Genomic DNA, 17,822 nt, shown 5'->3' with positions numbered 1-17,822 from the left:
AGGGGCGTTTACATTCTGCCTTAAGGCAAGCCCTGACCTCTTTATCCAACGGCTTCCTAAGCAGATTTGCCACATATCAGGAGACCCTCTCTGACGGGTACCCACTCAGTGAAGCGAGGATGCACCAAATCATCTGGGTTCAGCATGTCTAAGGGGCTCTGATCTAGGTGCGCCACAGGATTCGGGGTCCAGGTCCAAGAAGGCTTGGCCTCTTCAGGAGAATCCCCTTGGCCATCATCCTCTGTGTCCAGTGAAAGACCACCGCCATATCTGCGAAAGACTCTGATACAGCCAAAGGCATAGGGTGTGCCAGAAAAGCCTTTTTAAGGCGTTCAAAAGCGCTCAGGTCCACCCTTGAATCAGATTTACGCTCTGGCGCTATGCGTGAGGGGGTCCGAAGGGGTGCATGTCACTTGTGGAGCACCACACAGGCAAAAGCCGCCTCCGTGATGTGCCTTTCGAAGGGACCCATGGCTGCTGCCACCGTCTTGTGGATGGAGAGATCTATCACCTCACAAAATTCATCATCGAGGGTTAGGACCTGGAGTTCTGCTTCTATTGAATATTCTATGACCTTAGGGCACAGGAAGTTTAATACCACTAACCCACTGAGGGGTAGAGGTAGACAAACTGGGCACAATCAAAGCGCAAGGCCCTGAACCCAACGGGTAGACCCTACAAGTTGAGCTTTTTGTATAAATACCCAGCTCACTCCAGGTCTATGACCAAAGTCTATTAATTGCAGCCTAAGGCAAAATGTACCGACTGGAAACTAGTCTAACTATGGGAGCGCTAGATTAGCAAGGCATACGCCAGAGGCAGACATACCTCAATTTTTTTTTGCAGTTGTATTTAGCGCGAGCTCCGTCTCAAGGTATGGGAGCGCTTTACATGAGCGCCAGTTACGTTACACAAGGATCCAATAATTTTTTGATAGGCACGAGGAGATTGAGTGATTTGCCCTGAATCACAGGATGTTGAGCCATTTGCCGTCAGTGTCGCCCTTCCCTACATACCGTCTCCCTCAGCGGGCCCAACGCAACTCCGCAAGGGACTCTGCAGGACCTGTGCTCACTCATCTGAACGTGAGAGGCAGGCAGCACAGACTGTTTGAGTGAAACTCTGTCTCAAGGCATCCATCTGGAAACCCGTCATCCCAGGCCACTCCAACCCTCAGATCCTGCCGTTCCCCCACTCTTGTGCCAGGTCTTCCCAGCTCCTTCGCCCACACCCAGAAGTTCTGTCACAAGTACGACTCCTCTCCTCCCTCGTACACACAAACCCAGCAGTTTCACCACAGTTCTGCCTCCTCTCTCAAGGCCACCGAGTACAATCAACTATAGACAAACAGGCGGTTTTTCGTTTTAATGTATGTCCAGATTTGTGTCTCAATGTATGGTGGTGCAGTGTATGACTGGGCGTTCGAGACCAAGTGAGTTGGGAAGGGAGCATGTATTGTATTGCACAGTCTTGAATACACTACCTCCTACAGGGACGCCTGCTGACTCTCCTCTTGATACTCTTCTGCAGGAGTAAATGCACAAGCCAGTTTTCATCGTAGTGCAGAATGATAACTGAAATAGTTGCAATACAAATCGCATTTGCGAGAGATTAAGCTATTGCCATTGTAAATGACAATGCCATTTTTTTTATCTGTTTTCAAAGCCAACACATAAATAAAAAGTTTGTCATTCGCAATGCCAATAGCTCAAACGTTTCCAAACCGTTGCATTGTAAATGCTTGTTTTAGGGAATGTTTCTATTTATTTTTCCATTTCTGTCTTTTGCACAATATGTTTCTCTTGTATTGTTTTCTTGATCTGTTTACTTCTTTGTATTTTGAGTGCTAGTGGGTGGATCTCATCATCATAACTTTCGTTTTTCACGGATTTATTAAACTGTGACTTCAGAGGCCCAATGTTGTATTTCTCCTTGTAGTAAAGGGCGAGCGTTAGTTCCAGGCTGACTGTGCCTTTTGTTCTAAAAATAATTAATTGTGTTTTTTCTTAAGCCTGCCAGCAGTTGGAAGTGTAGGAAAACATGACGTTCTTCATTCACTTTACTATCATAGCGACAACACATGTTAGTTTCATATTTTACCATATCTAACATTATTCAATTCAAATCAAGTCTAATTCCAAATGTAGCCAAATGCAGCCAGGGTCCTAAAATCTAATAACTAACGCACTCCACTGAAATTCGGTACCACAACGGTCCCCCAAACAAACTAAAATAAATGTATGTAAGTTACCTGTCCCCAGACAGAGCTCATAATCAGGAAGCCTTCGTTCGCTGCTCTTAGCATACTATGCAACTTCTCATCTCCGTAGTCGAAACGATTCCCCACAATGATGGAAAAGAGTACATTGGCAGATAAGTGCTCAAGATAAGGAGAAGGATCACATATTTCTCCTAGAAGAATACAAGTCATGTCAGTATGTGGCTTACATAGTTAAATAGTATCCACATCACATTCAAAACAAAACTCTTGATCCATTAAAGCATACATTGGAAGTATTGTATGCACTTGTGTACGGTATTCATAGGTCTCACTCTAAGAATTTAAAGAATTGCAGTACTAACAAAATATATTTTCTCATATTCTGTCCACAGCAGTGATCAACACGTACGAAGTGCAGAGCTTTCCAGTTCGAAAGAGGTTCAGGTAAGAAATAAAGGCCGACTATAAAGGCCAGTGTAGTGTCCTGCCGGACACGTTCTAGTGTCTCAGCAGGTGCAGGCTTACCTGCGACTCCCGTGAGGGCTGAACACCACACACCTCACACCCATCCAACACAGCGTCACGGGTGACTTGGGCCTGTTAATAAAAGGGCCCGAGTGCACGTTGTAGTGACGGCTTCAAATGACAGTCGGAGCCGTCACGTAAGTAAACAGGAATGTTTATTTATCAAGTACAAAACACCTGCGACCTCAGCGACAGCCTCTCGGTAACGCTGTCCCGCCTCAGTGTCCCCGGCGCTCGCCTTGGAACGCTGGTCGCGGTGACATTCTAAGTGATGTCACCGCGAGCAGCGCCATCACACGCAGAGCCGCCGGGGGGGAAACAAAGAGGGAGATACCACACATCCCCCTTCCCTGCGGAAATTGAAAACATTAGATAAAGCAATGTGCAGAAAACAGAAATAGGTTAAAACCTTACATTAGGCGGAATGGCAATAGTTACATTTATTTATTTTATTTTGCGTGTTTATAGAGCGCTAGAATAGACTCCCAGGGGAGTATCTCCGCGCTTTATGACTGCCAAAACCTACCGGAGAACAAGTTACATGACTGTAATCCAATTCTAAGACTTGTAAAGCTAGACCCGAAACAGAAACGTCTTCAACTTTTTCCTGAAGGCCAGATGATTTTCAAGCTGCCTAAGCTGGAGGGGGAGGCCATTCCAAATCTTCGGTCCCCTTACCGACAGAGCCTTACCCCCTTGCCTTGCCCGCTTGATCCTAGGAATCATAAGAAGCAATTGATCACTGGACCGTAGAGCACAGGAAGGGACATACGGCACAAACTTGTCTGCAAGATAAGAGGGACCCAAACCATGAAGACCTTTATGTACCGTACAACAGATCTTAAAGGTGACTCTCTGCCGGATGGAGAGCCAATGAAGCCTGGCAAGAAGAGGTTTTGATGGTGTTCTGGGAGGAGCATTTACCACCAGCCTAGCTGCAGTGTTCTGCACAACCTGCAACCTGTCCAGATCCTCCTCATTAGCTGACAACAAGAGGCCATTACAATAGTCGAGACGACTGATAACCAGCGCCTGGACCAGGGTCCTTCTAATAGTGTCTGGAAGCAGTGGAAAAACTCGGCGTAGTAGTCCTATAGTTCGAAAACAGGACCCCACAATGTTGGTAACATGCTGCTTCAGGCTGAGTTCTTGTTCCAGACGGACCCCTAGGTTCTTAACTATCTGCTTAGGCTCAGGGACTGGGCCTAGGTCTAGAGGCCACCAGTCAGGAGCCCAGCAGATTTTAGCCTCACCGAAGAGCATAACCTCTGTCTTTGAGACGTTGCACTGCAACTTGTTCAAAGACATCCATTGGGAAACTGCTCTCATCCCCTCAGAGAAAGAGTGTAATACCTGTGGAGTTAGATGGTCAAAGGGAAAGAGCAGCTGAGTATCGTCAGCATATGACACTGGACAAAAGCCAAAGGCTCTCAGGATATTCGCCAGGGGGGCCACATAGATGTTGAATAATGTAGGGCTCAAACAAGAGCCCTGTGGCACCCCCTTAGTAATCCTGGTCTCCTTGGATCGAAAGTCTCCCATGGTGACACATTGGGTTCGATCCAGAAGAAAGCTCTTTAGCCAAGCCAGTGCCATCATTACATATTGGTCAAAGCGCCTGGGAGGTCTGGTCACTCTCCTGTTGGGCCTGTGGCCCGGGTGAGAGACATCTGACGGCCTCCTAACGGTGAAACCACTATCCAGTCTAGGACCACTCTCCCCCTCCCTTGCACCTTCAGGGACTTCTACTGGAGGGTGGTACTTTACAACTCTCCCTAGGTTCCATATTTTCCCTTCTTGGGTTTTGACTGCATTCTTGAAAAGTTTAGTGATTTTCGTGGGACTGCTGTACTCTGACCAGCTTGCCTTCCCTGTGGGAGCTTTTATCTTGATATTGTCACCTACTTTGAACTCAACCTCCTGTGTGGCCTTGCGTTGGTCGTAACCTTCTTTCCTCACCTTCATGGCTTGTTCATGTTTCCTCAGACTATCCTTTTCTTTGGTTCGGTCCGACCACCCCTTTTGCCATTCCATCCACCCCGGGGTAAGCTTAGTGTTGGGTGTCCTTGCGCGGAGCAATTCGAACGGGGTGACGCCCGTTGTCTGGTGCGGCGTGAACCTGTACGCTTCCAGACGCCTCCACACCTCTTCTTTCCAACTTATGCCACTGGCTTTGGCCAGCTGGATGCTCTCCTTGATGGTTTTGTTAAAACGTTCGACCATGCCATTGGTTTCTGGGTGGTATAATGCGCATCGCTTGTGTCTGATGCCTCTTTCTTCTAGGAAGTCTTCCATCTCTTTCGAGCATAGTTGCACTCCGTTGTCAGTGAGGATGTTGCTGGGGAGCCCCTCTCGGATAAATACCTCCTGTAAGAATCCGATGACAGTCTTGGTCGTGACTTCACTGACGAGTTTTATCTCTGGCCACCGGGAATACACATCTACGAGCACTAAAATGTAAGGTGTCCACAGCTCCCCAGTCATCGGGCCCACGATGTCCAAAGCCAACTCGTCCCAAGGTCCTGACGGGGGCGGCCTACACACCATGGGTGGTGTCTGTTGCTTCAAGACCTTGTCACTATTGCAGCACGGGATGCACTCCCTGATTCTCCTTTCGGTGACCAGGTCCATGTTCGGCCACCAGTAGCTCTCCCTGAGTCTTTACTTGGTTTTGGTGATACCCAAGTGCCCTTCGTGAGCTATCTCGATCAGGTTGTCCCTCACAGATGCTGGTGGCACGAGCCTTGTTCCCCTGAACAGGCATCCCTCAACAACAGTTAACTCGTCCTTGACGGCCTGGAAAGGCCGTAGGTCTTCATCTCGTTTGTCACCGTGCTTCCAACCATCCCTCACTCTTCTGCAAATTTCCTCCGTGGTCTTGTCCTCTTCCTGTGCCTTTCTCCACGTTTCTTCACCCAACGCCTTCTGAATGGTGCAGACATTCTCAACCATGTATCCCTCTTCTTCTTCATCAGTTTTTTCTCGCATTTCTCTTGCTTCTACACCGCTGACGAGTCTGGACAGGCAGTCAGCTGCAAGGTTTTGCGTTCCTGGGACGTACTCGACATGGAATGTGTACTCCTGGAGACTGACCACCCAACGCCTTATCCTGCTGGAGATGGCATCCAAACCCTTTTTGCTGAACACTTCTACCAACGGTTTGTGGTCGGTTCGGAGGGTGAACTGCGTACCCCACAGGAAGTCTCTGAATTTCCCTACAGCCCCTGATACCGCCAATGCCTCTTTTTCGATGACTGAGTAGTTGTTCTCAGACTTCTGGAGTGACCTTGAGGCAAAGGCTACGGTCTCTTCTCCTTCCACGCCTTTCTGGGTGAGGACAGCTCCCAACCCTTTTGCACTTGCATCAGTGGTGAGGATTGTTGCCCGGCCGGGCAGGTATGACTTCAAACTAGGGGCTTCTGCAAGAGCTCTCCTTACATCCTCGAACTCGCTCTGGCATTCCTGGCTCCATTTGAATTCGTTTTCCTTTTTTAGCAGTAGCCTGATGGCGTAAGTCCTGCCTGCCAAGTTTCTTATGAACTTTCCATAGAACTCCAACATCCCCATGAACGATTTGATCTCGTCTTTGCTTTTGGGGGGTGACAGGTTCACAATGGTGTTTTGCAGTTCGGCCTTGGGACGTATGCCTTCTGTAGTTATCTTGTGACCCAGGAAATCCAACTCAGCACAACTGAATACACATTTGTTCTTCTTTACGGTAAGGCCTTGGGACAAAAACCTCCTCAGCACACATCTCAGTCTCTCATCATGCTCAACTTGGTTCTTTGCGAAAACAAGTACGTCATCCTGGTAACACATGACGCCTGGGATGCCTTTCAGGATGTTGCCCATGATTCTTTGGAACACGGCAGCCGCCGAGACCAAGCCAAACGGCATCCTTTTGAACTTGTAAGCGCCCATAGGTGTCACAAAAGCAGTGAGTTCCTGAGACTCCTCGTGAAGTTTTATCTGGAAATAGGCCGAGGTGAGATCAAGGGTGGAGAACACCTTGGCACCCTCTAGCATGCTCATCATCTGGGTGATGTTCGGCAAGGGGTATCGGTCAACGACGACCTCTTTATTGAGGGCCCTCAAATCAATGCAGAGCCGGACTGACCCATCCTTCTTCTTCGCTGCCACGATGGGCGCCAACCATTCGGTCGCTTCCACAGGTTCGATGACTCCAGCCTTACACAGTTTCTCCAATTCGGATCTGACCTCTTCCTGAATGGCTATGGGGAGTCTTCTAACTTTTGCCACAACGGGCTTGGCATTCATCTTCAATTTTATTTTGTGACAGTAGTTCTTCAAACATCCAAGCCCTTCCCTAAACACCTCTTCAAATTCTTTAGTTATGTCAGACTCACATTCTCGTATCTCCTGTATCAAAATCTGGGGATTGCTGTTGGGATTGAGATACACACCCAAACTGCTCGCCACCCCAAAAGGTTGTCTCCTACAGTGGATACATATACTTTAGACACAGTAGTTCTGTTCCTGTACTCAATTTTGCTCAGAAAGTACCCTTTCATGGAGATGGGGCGCCCTGCATACCCTCCTGGCCTCAGGTCTAACCTCTTCAAGATTATCGTTCCTTTAGACACACGTGAGAACTCCTTGGCATTAATAATCGTTATTCTAGAACAGGAGTCAAACAATGCTTCTAGGTCAACCTCTCCTACTCTTATGGTGTCTTTGGGACTATTGACTTGATCTTCATCAACCTGCGCTGTAACTTCTGCACACATGGGGTTTCTGGGACCAGGCACCTTCAACTCTTTTACTTGCACAACAAACTCGTCGCACCACATTCGTTCTGTCTCTACTCTGTCTACTGGCCCCCTGCCCACTCTTGCAATATTGCTTGAAATGGCCTTTCTTACCACACTTGTTACACGTGAATCTGAGGGCGGGACACTCCTTGTCGTTGGCTAAGTGCCCTTGTTTGCCACACCTGTAGCAGGTACCTTTGAATAATCCTCCTGGCCTGCCTTCCTTCTGTTCCTTGCCCACTGTCTTCTGACCTTTAACTACAGACACAGTCTCGCATTTGGACACCACCTCACTGACATTGATCTTGTCATCGTTCTTCTTCTCCCCTGCGTCTTGCTTAATCTCCTTTACACACTGCAACATATGCTCTACCTGCTTGGCTATGATGAGAACTTCTCTCAACGGCGGGTCATCTTTAAGCCATAGCTCTTCACGCACTCGCTCCATCCTGCAGGTCAAGACAAACTGGTCCCTAATTCTCTCCTCACTCGCTCCACCAAACTTGCACGTGGCGGCCAATTTCCTCAACTCAGACACAAAATCTTCTATAGACTCTCCTTCCTTCTGTGCTCTCTTCCCAAAGTGGTACCTCTCCATGATTGTGCTAGTCTTGGGGAGGTAGTGCAGATCTAACTTCTTTAGCCTAACTTCAAACTCATTCAGACCTCTTGCCTCCTGTGCCCCTAAATCCGGGAGATGGTCTAGAACTTCCTCCCCTTCTGCGCCTAGGTAATAAGCTAGCAAAGCAACTTTCCTTTCTAGCCCTAAGTTAGGTCCACACACAGTAGCGTAATTTAAAAAGACTTTCTTCCATTTTTTCCATAAGATGGTGGGGTCACCTGGGTTGGTTAAGAAAAAAGGTGGAGGGGTTACACTTTGCATGTTTCAATCCACAACGGTCTCAGTATGAGCTCAGAAACTGGAAGCCTGCACCAACCCCCCTGTAAGACGTAAAGAGTTTAGATGAACACTATCAGCCTGTACAAAGAAAGTATGCCTGGCAGTACTGCTAAGGGCCACTAAATACAGGAGCTTCTGAAGTTATATAACATATGAAAAGGCCAGCAGTGGGGAGGTGGAAGACCCAATTACAATGTGAGTACACTCCCCTTATTTGTACAGTCATTCACTCTGGGGCTGAATGTGCTCAGCGCTAAACCTGCCCTAAGAAAAGTCAATGTTTTGCTAAGGTGTTTTAACACAGTTCTCTCTTCTTAATGACATCGGTCAGGACAGTACTTCAGGGGGCTCATTTGCTGGCCATTCATATCCATCTACGTCTGCTCCATGGGGGTCAAAATCACCAACAGTTCTTAACACGCGCAGGACAATTCTCCGTCAAGCCACAGGCAGCGCGTCTACTTCCACAAACACAGCTCCCCTGACGCTCCCTGTTGCGCCTGTTCACAGTGGTGTGAGAGGAAGTTGCCAAACTACACGCGTTAGCGGCGAACCTTCCTTAATCCAGCAGGGTCACAGGCATGAAGAGCTCCTCATCAAACGGGTCAAAAGCCAGACAAAGTACGACAGCTGCATGCCAGACTATCCTTTAACCCACGCAGTCGTGGTATGCGCTGATTCTTTTCAATGTGGTACAGATCGAGTCCCTTCACATTGATACACAAGGTCTTCACTTGCAAATGCAGTGCGTGCGCCACTTTTATTTCTGCACTTTTCCTGCCTACGCCTTGGCTGACCACTCTCAAAGTCGTTAAGACAGCACTCAGTTCATATTTTACTTCTGATGGGGACACAGCGCGCGTTGCTCTCGCCTTATATTCCGACTAAACAGCGTTCAGGTTGCACGCTGGTCAGGTTCCCACACAAGCCGGGCGTCACTCACACCTTGGCAGCTGTCAAAACGTAGCTCATCAGGGTCTGCGGGTTGCGCGCAGGGCTGGCACACAGGCGTACTTCACGTCAAGGGGTTTTACACCGACCTGTAGATGTCTTCACACATACTCCGCACCTTCTTTGTGTGTTCGACAAACACAATCGACGCTGGGTTGGGTATTCACCTCCCGTTCACCCCGTGGTAACCCGATACCCTCTTCAGTCCTTCAGCTGGGTTTCACGAGTCAGCTGTCACACTTATCTTCCTTCTGGCGTGTTGAGGTCGCAGAAGGTCACCCTCGTCACCAGTGTAGTGACGGCTTCAAATGACAGTCAGAGCCGTCACGTAAGTAAACAGGAATGTTTATTTATCAAGTACAAAACACCTGCGACCTCAGCCACAGCCTCTCGGTAACGCTGTCCCGCCTCAGTGTCCCCGGCGCTCGCCTTTGAACGCTGGTCGCGGTGACATTCTAAGTGATGTCACCGCGAGCAGCGCCATCACACGCAGAGCCGCCGGGGGAGAAACAAAGAGGGAGATACCACACACGTGCTCGTGGCCAGTTCAAGAAACATAAACAACATGTCTGCGTGCCTTATTTCCTAGATATGTGAGCATAGCGCCACACAACTTTATAGGTAGTTTCACACTGGATGGTGTGCAATGCCAATAGCAGGATTTTTAATGCATGCTATTTTATATTAATGAACAGAGACAAGGATATTTGTCTCAGAAGGAGACTCATGAAAAGTAATGTAGGTAAAGTGTGCCGTGCTTTTACAGTGACACAAATCCAAAAATGAAATTTGCAGATTAATGTTCTAATATAAAAGTCAAACGAGGCTCGGTCTGGAGGATAACTAACCTTGTTATTATTTGATCCTATTTTGAGTATTTCAAGTTAGGGACCTTCTAGATACCTACTACCTGAACTCTTTGAGAATGTTGAAGGTGTAGAATGATTATCTGAGTTGTGCATACATATAGCAGTTTAATATATTTTATGTAAACTCATATACACCACAAACACCAGGGGCCTTTTTCTCAGATATGGCGCATTGCCTTAAGCTGTGCCGTGGTCTCCAGGGGCAAGCCGGGAAAGCACATCATATCACAGGAAATGTGCTGCTCCAAGTGCAGGGGCAAATCCAGGCCTCAACTGGGAACACTGCATCAGTAAAAGCCACCAGTCTGCCTTTCTCTGTGGTTTTAGAGTGGAAAGGAACTCCATGCAGTTGGGTGCAGTGAGAGTCTGCATCCCCATTCAATGGGATATCTGGGGTGTCCATAGCACCCCTTGTCTCTCTCAGGAAGGTCACCTTCAGAAGCACACAGTCTGTTCCCTCCAGACACCTTCTTTTCTTTACACTCATATCTATATTATGGAATAGGCACATTCATGAGGTCATGTCCCCATGTAAAAATGAGGGAACGCCACCCTTGAGATCGTGCTTGGTGCATGTGTAGTGGCAGCATGCTCTGTATTAGCATCTGCGGTGCCTTCTGTATTGCCAAAGAGACTGGGGGATGCAGAAACTCGTTGCGCTTGCCCCCATTATGCCCCAGGGCATTTTCCATAATAAGTAGGCAGGAGGATGAGAAGCTTTGAAATTTAGCATCAGGTGTATTGCCATATGTTCACTGCAGTTTTGTATTTGTTTGTAGGTCTCAGCGATCAGCCTTCCTCATGTTTCATGAACTACCATAAATGGTGTTAGGTAAGAGCTGTTTTAAACATTCCAACCCATATCACCCATTGTGAGATCGCAACAAACGAATGTGTATGTCTCTTGAAAAAGTTGCAGTGATGAGCCAAAAATGCCTTGAAGCCTGTAATGCCTGTATAAAATCCTCTGCACAATTTCTGTATGATGTCTCTAGTCACCTGTGATGAAGAAATTACATACCTACTAAACTGTAATAACTCAATAGATGTTGTTCTTCATGGTTACAAATATTTTCTCTCTTTAATATGAAAGAGCACTACCCCAAGAATATAAATGGTTTATGGGAAGGGTGATGGTGTCATCATGCATTATAAGGAATAAAGGGGCACATGCATCAAACCATTTTGCAATCGCAAACAGTGCGAGTCACAAAAATCGGCCGTTTGCGATCGCAAAATGGCGTTTTCAGATGCATGCACCTTGTTTGCAATTCAGGAAATTGCAATTTTTTTGTGATTCTCTTAATTGCGAATGCAGTTAGGGAATCACAATTTGCAATTCCCTAAATGCGATGCATCATGCTTTCGGTAATTGCATTTCCGCAATTTGGGATCACAAATTACTATCAACTTCAAGTTGATGATAATTTGCAATTCCTTAGAAAAATGCAAAACAATGCATTCTTCAAAGTGCCTTGTGGTGCGTACACATGCCCTTAGGTCATGTGTGTGCACCACATGTGCATACTTTCCTGTTTTTGGGGGTGCATCAGGGTGGCCTTTTGGCCCCCTTGCACCCTTGAAATTGCATGTACGATTTGTGAGTACCTATTTGGTACTCGCAAATTGTTAATGCAATCCTATTCATTTCTTTGGGCCTCTAAGCCCATAGGAAGGAATGGTAAGCTATTCCTTAATAGCGAATCACAATTTGCGATTCGCTATTAAGGAATATGTAGGAATCACAATTTTTATTGCAAAACCTACATGCATCGGTAATTGCGACTCCTTAATAGCGATTCCTTAAGAATCGCTATTAAGGAATTGCAATTCCTAACTTTGATGCATGTGCCCCAAAGTCCCCTCTGCCATACATAATAAGGATGTTACAAGTCCCCTTGGAGTTCCATGATCATATAAAGGAACTTGGTCTTTGGCGGAGTTCCTATATATGGTCAGAGAACACCTTGATAATTTTCAAGATCCTCATAATGTACTTCTGGGGTATTTGATCCTATAAATAAAGGGAATGTGACTTAACTTGGGATATTGAAGCACACCATGCTTCAGGAATACCATGGATGCCTTTCCCATGGAACTGTTCCCTGCAATAGAAAGGAGGTGCTTGTTAAACCAGCTGGGAAGGTTCTTAACCAGCCAGTGAAGAGTAACAAGTCTGAAGGGTAGGAATAAAGCACACTCTTGATAGAGGGGGGTTCTTGAATCTCAGTTTCCTTAGAAACTCATCAAATATAATCCCCACTGGTGTATGGGCCTTTGATTGTCGACTTGAAGTGTAAGAAAGCAGCTAACATCAGCAATACATTTCAAGTGCAGGGAATCCAATGTGGCTCCTCAAGAATGACAAAGAGGATTCTGTAAATATCTTATGGGTTTTAATAATAATTTGAATCATATTACAGATCAAATCTGAAGGACATACGTGGTCAGAGCATACATATAATTAAATGACCATGCAGTCTGAATTTGTATTTGATCCAATAAAAGATAGAATACATACAGCAAACAAAATAGCAACCAAGCAGGTTCCATAAATTAACTTCCACATACTGAATAAGAGATTGATTGAAACATGCGCTAATATGTGGGGAAGGTGTCAGCATCAGATGGACCAAGATTAAGGTTCAAGAGGAAAGTATAAGTACTCAAGCATTAACCTCAACACTTCTGGGCAGGGGAAATCAGCAGAGTCAAGAAGAAGTCTTCTCTCAGTGAAATCAGGACAGGGAGTGCTCAACTGTTCTAAAGATTAGTCAATTACCACATGAAAGAAGATTCTAGAAGGGTTCTTCCTATCAGTTCCCACCAAACAAACAAATCCAAAGACAGTGTTCTCTGGGAGCAGGTACACTCCCTAGTTTCCCAGCTCTCAATCAAAGAAGTAAACATTTGGGCAGCCCTGGATGTAACATTAGTCTAGTCTGCCTAGTATAGAAGGTCTCTTCCACTGTCTCAGTCTCCCTATCTGAGGCCACCTTCTAATGAGAAATTCAATAGTCTACTAGTATAATACAATTAACAATAAGTCTATTCCAATTTGACTAGCACATAGATAAGACACCTGCAAAGAAGAGAAAAACAAGACACTTGAAAGACATTGCAACTCGGGCTTTGTAAAAGGTTAGGCCAACATTAGATTCAGCATGCACTCAAAATGAGTACAGTTAGCATACGTGAATAATCTAGTACATTTAAAAAAAGGATCTACATTCCTTTTTATGACAAATACATTTATTGTAATTCCTCAAAATATACAGGTGACTCAACTAAATAAGTACTTGGGCCCTCAGTACAATTGATTAATCAAATCTATTCAGATGAATGCTATTAAACACACGTTGAGTATGTGTGTTGCACATAAAGGAATGGGGCACTAAATTATTTTGCTCCAATGTTCCCTCTGATGGCTAGAATAGCCAGCACACAAATCAAATGAATCTTCAGAGACCACTTCAAAGATTTGTGGTCTTCAACATCTTACATCTTGACGTCTCTAATTGCTGCATCTCATCCTAGACCTCCTCATAGACCTTGCATTATTACTCTTCTAACTTAGTTTTATTCTTTTTTTATTCTGTCTGGTATACACTAAAACTCATCAGGAAATTGTTACCATACATCCCACCAGACACCACTAAAACCCTTGTCACCTTGCTAGCATTATCTAAACTAGATTATGGCAATGCGTTATATGTAGGGCTAAAAAAATAGTTTCTACTAAAACTACAGAGGCTACAGGACGCGGCAGCCAGGTTGATTCTCAACATCCCCAAATTCGACCCTGTAGCCCAAAAGATCCGAGGACTACTTTGGCTTACGGTAGAAAAAAAGAATTCAGTTCAAATCAGCTTGCCTAGCCTACAAGACACTACAGGGTTCTGGGTCACATTTTCTAAACAACAAACTAAAACCCTATGAACCAATCAGGAGGCTAAGATCTAGTAGTGCCAGGCTCCTCATAACCCCAAAATTCAAACAATTGAGGTGTGGGGGGGAGAAGTTTCATAGGCAACACTGCTAAAACCTGGAACAAACTTCCGGTCAAACTGAAAAACAGCCCCTCACTGTGGTCCTTCCGAAAGAACCTAAAAACTTGGCTTTTTTCAGCTTAGCCTAGGGGGTACCAATTTCACTGTCAGGCAGCTCAATTCAGTGACAGCGCCAAGACGCCCTCGGGCATTCGTGTGCTCTACAAATCGCAAAATCAAATCAAATCAAATCTTGATTCCCATTCCTCCAACCACCAATGTGTTTGATCTCAAGTATTTATATCCATTAATTCTGGAAAAAAAAACAATAAAACAAATGCCAATAATCAAAATAGAACTCAATATAGCACCTAAACGCCCACTACCAAGATTGCCAAGCCCACTACCCATGGGAGCAAATCCCTTTCCAACTACTTCCCAAGTATTAGTTTCTTTCAATTCCTCCATTTCAGATTTTAATTTGGTGAAGTTTTTCAAAAACCCTCCTAACACCTTGCTCTGATCAGGGATAAAGATTCAACATTGTTAAAACTTCAACATCTTACAGACTCTGCCTACTTTCACCAGCAAACAACTATACAGCAAGAACTCCAATAGGACTACTAGAGTTTCCAACACACGGAAGAAATACATTACCCTCATGAATAAATTAATGAAAAGCACTGATGTGGTAATTAAAGAGTTGGACAAAGGGGACACATGGGGAGATATTGTGCTTTATTTTGTGTTCGGGCTGTAGCTGGGTCTAAACTCCATAGGGGAAATTGCATAGGGAAAATGCATTTTGGGACCCCACTTTTTCTCGGCCCTCGCTTGACAGATCATCCCGAAACTTTAAAGACAGCAGCTGAATACTAGTTTTGAAATTTCCCGAGGATTTATCAAATGGCAAAACAAAAAACACTCTTTCTATGGAAACTAGAAAACTAGAAACTAGGTCCTAACTATAACTAGGCGTATGCTGCAAATGCATTCTGGTATTGGCAGTCACAATAGGAAGTGTTACCACAGTATATATATATACAAACTTCAGGAAGCGACTGCATAATTGCCAAATAAATCCTTCATTTGAGCCCGGAGCATGTGTCTCGCTGATTTCTAAAGAGGTCAGCATTGGTTCTCCTTGTGTAGCCGGGTCTCTGCTGATACCGGCAAGGGGCACGCCCTCTCGTTCTGGAGCTCCGTGGATCAGCAAAAACTGTGGTGGAGTGTGAGAAGCACAACACGGCGCCCCCCCTAGCAGAGGTACTAACCAGCTGGTGTGTGTCTGCGCGAAGGGGAGAGAGGAGGCGGCATTGCGCTGCCTGATAAGGGCTCATTTGAAGGTAATGGCCGGAACATTATACCCAGGAACCCTGTGGTGGAATGCAGGAAGCGCCAAGCAATTGGGGGCAAGAAAGTGAGTCTGTTGTCCCATACACTGGTATACGGGACCTTGTGGACTGCAGGTTCCATCAGGCAGTGCGCCTGGGAGGTGCAACGCTGTTACTACACTCACCTGGAGGAGGAGGAGCCAAGGGACTGCTGATATTGAAGTGGTCTCTGGAGCGCTTGGAATTTTTGTTTTCTTGTGGAACTGGCACTGATGACGGCCAATGTGGGCCAGAAACGCGTCTGCCATGGCGTTTCACAAACTTCAGGAAGCGACTGCATAGTTGCCAAATAAATCCTTCATTTGAGCCCGGAGCATGTGTCTCGCTGATTTCTAAAGAGGTCAGAATTGGTTCTCCTTGTGTAGCCGGGTCTCTGCTGATACCGGCAAGGGGCACGCCCTCTCGTTCTGGAGCTCCGTGGATCAGCAAAAACTGTGGTGGAGTGTGAGAAGCACAACACAGCGCCCCCCCTAGCAGAGGTACTAACCAGCTGGTGTGTGTCTGCGCGAAGGGGAGAGAGGAGGCGGCATTGCGCTGCCTGATAAGGGCTCATTTGAAGGTAATGGCCGGAACATTATACCCAGGAACCCTGTGGTGGAATGCAGGAAGCGCCAAGCAATTGGGGGCGCGAAAGTGAGTCTGTTGTCCCATACACTGGTATACGGGACCTCGTGGACTGCAGGTTCCATCAGGCAGTGCGCCTGGGAGGTGCAACGCTGTTACTACACTCACCTAGAGGAGGAGGAGCCAAGGGACTGCTGATATTGAAGTGGTCTCTGGAGCGCTTGGAATTTTTGTTTTCTTGTGGAACTGGCACTGATGACGGCCAATGTGGGCCAGAAACGCGTCTGCCATGGCGTTTCACAAACTTCAGGAAGCGACTGCATAATTGCCAAATAAATCCTTCATTTGAGCCAGGAGCATGTGTCTCGCTGATTTCTAAAGAGGTCAGCATTGGTTCTCCTTGTGTAGCCGGGTCTCTGCTGATACCGGCAAGGGGCACGCCCTCTCGTTCTGGAGCTCCGTGGATCAGCAAAAACTGTGGTGGAGTGTGAGAAGCACAACACGGCGCCCCCCCTAGCAGAGGTACTAACCAGCTGGTGTGTGTCTGCGCGAAGGGGAGAGAGGAGGCGGCATTGCGCTGCCTGATAAGGGCTCATTTGAAGGTAATGGCCGGAACATTATACCCAGGAACCATGTGGTGGAAGGCAGGAAGCGCCAAGCAATTGGGGGCACGAAAGTGAGTCTGTTGTCCCATACACTGGTATACGGGACCTCGTGGACTGCAGGTTCCATCAGGCAGTGCGCCTGGGAGGTGCAACGCTGTTACTACACTCACCTGGAGGAGGAGGAGCCAAGGGACTGCTGATATTGAAGTGGTCTCTGGAGCGCTTGGAATTTTTGTTTTCTTGTGGAACTGGCACTGATGACGGCCAATGTGGGCCAGAAACGCGTCTGCCATGGCGTTTCACAAACTTCAGGAAGCGACTGCATAATTGCCAAATAAATCCTTCATTTGAGCCCGGAGCATGTGTCTCGCTGATTTCTAAAGAGGTCAGCATTGGTTCTCCTTGTGTAGCCGGGTCTCTGCTGATACCGGCAAGGGGCACACCCTCTCGTTCTGGAGCTCCGTGGATCAGCAAAAACTGTGGTGGAGTGTGAGAAGCACAACACGGCAACCCCCCTAGCAGAGGTACTAACCAGCTGGTGTGTGTCTGCGCGAAGGGGAGAGAGGAGGCGGCATTGCGCTGCTGATAAGGGCTCATTTGAAGGTAATGGCCGGAACATTATACCCAGGAACCCTGTGGTAGAATTCAGGAAGCGCCAAGCAATTGGGGGCACGAAAGTGAGTCTGTTGTCCCATACACTGGTATACGGGACCTCGTGGACTGCAGGTTCCATCAGGCAGTGCGCCTGGGAGGTGCAACGCTGTTACTACACTCACCTGGAGGAGGGGGAGCCAAGGGACTGCTGATATTGAAGTGATCTCTGGAGCGCTTGGAATTTTTGTTTTCTTGTGGAACTGGCACTGATGACGGCCAATGTGGGCCAGAAACGCGTCTGCCATGGCGTTTCACAAACTTCAGGAAGCGACTGCATAGTTGCCAAATAAATCCTTCATTTGAGCCCGGAGCATGTGTCTCGCTGATTTCTAAAGAGGTCAGCATTGGTTCTCCTTGTGTAGCCGGGTCTCTGCTGA

General features: G+C 46.7%; 1 protein-coding gene across 2 annotated transcripts in view; it reads right to left on the bottom strand.

The window, feature by feature from the left end:
* LOC147692372 (cytochrome P450 2G1-like) overlaps positions 1 to 17,822 on the bottom strand; it is a 312,091-nt gene that overhangs the window by 145,281 nt on the left and 148,988 nt on the right. For both annotated transcript variants that reach the window (XM_086938594.1, XM_086938595.1), the window contains one exon: positions 2,252 to 2,412. In XM_086938594.1, coding sequence (XP_086794720.1) covers positions 2,252 to 2,412 — 161 coding nt within the window. The remainder of the gene's footprint in view (positions 1 to 2,251; positions 2,413 to 17,822) is intronic.

The sequence above is a fragment of the Lissotriton vulgaris genome, chromosome 9, assembly GCF_964263255.1.
Source record: "Lissotriton vulgaris chromosome 9, aLisVul1.2, whole genome shotgun sequence".
NCBI classification, from domain to species: Eukaryota; Metazoa; Chordata; class Amphibia; order Caudata; family Salamandridae; genus Lissotriton; species Lissotriton vulgaris.
This window is presented reverse-complemented; position numbering and strand designations above follow the sequence as displayed.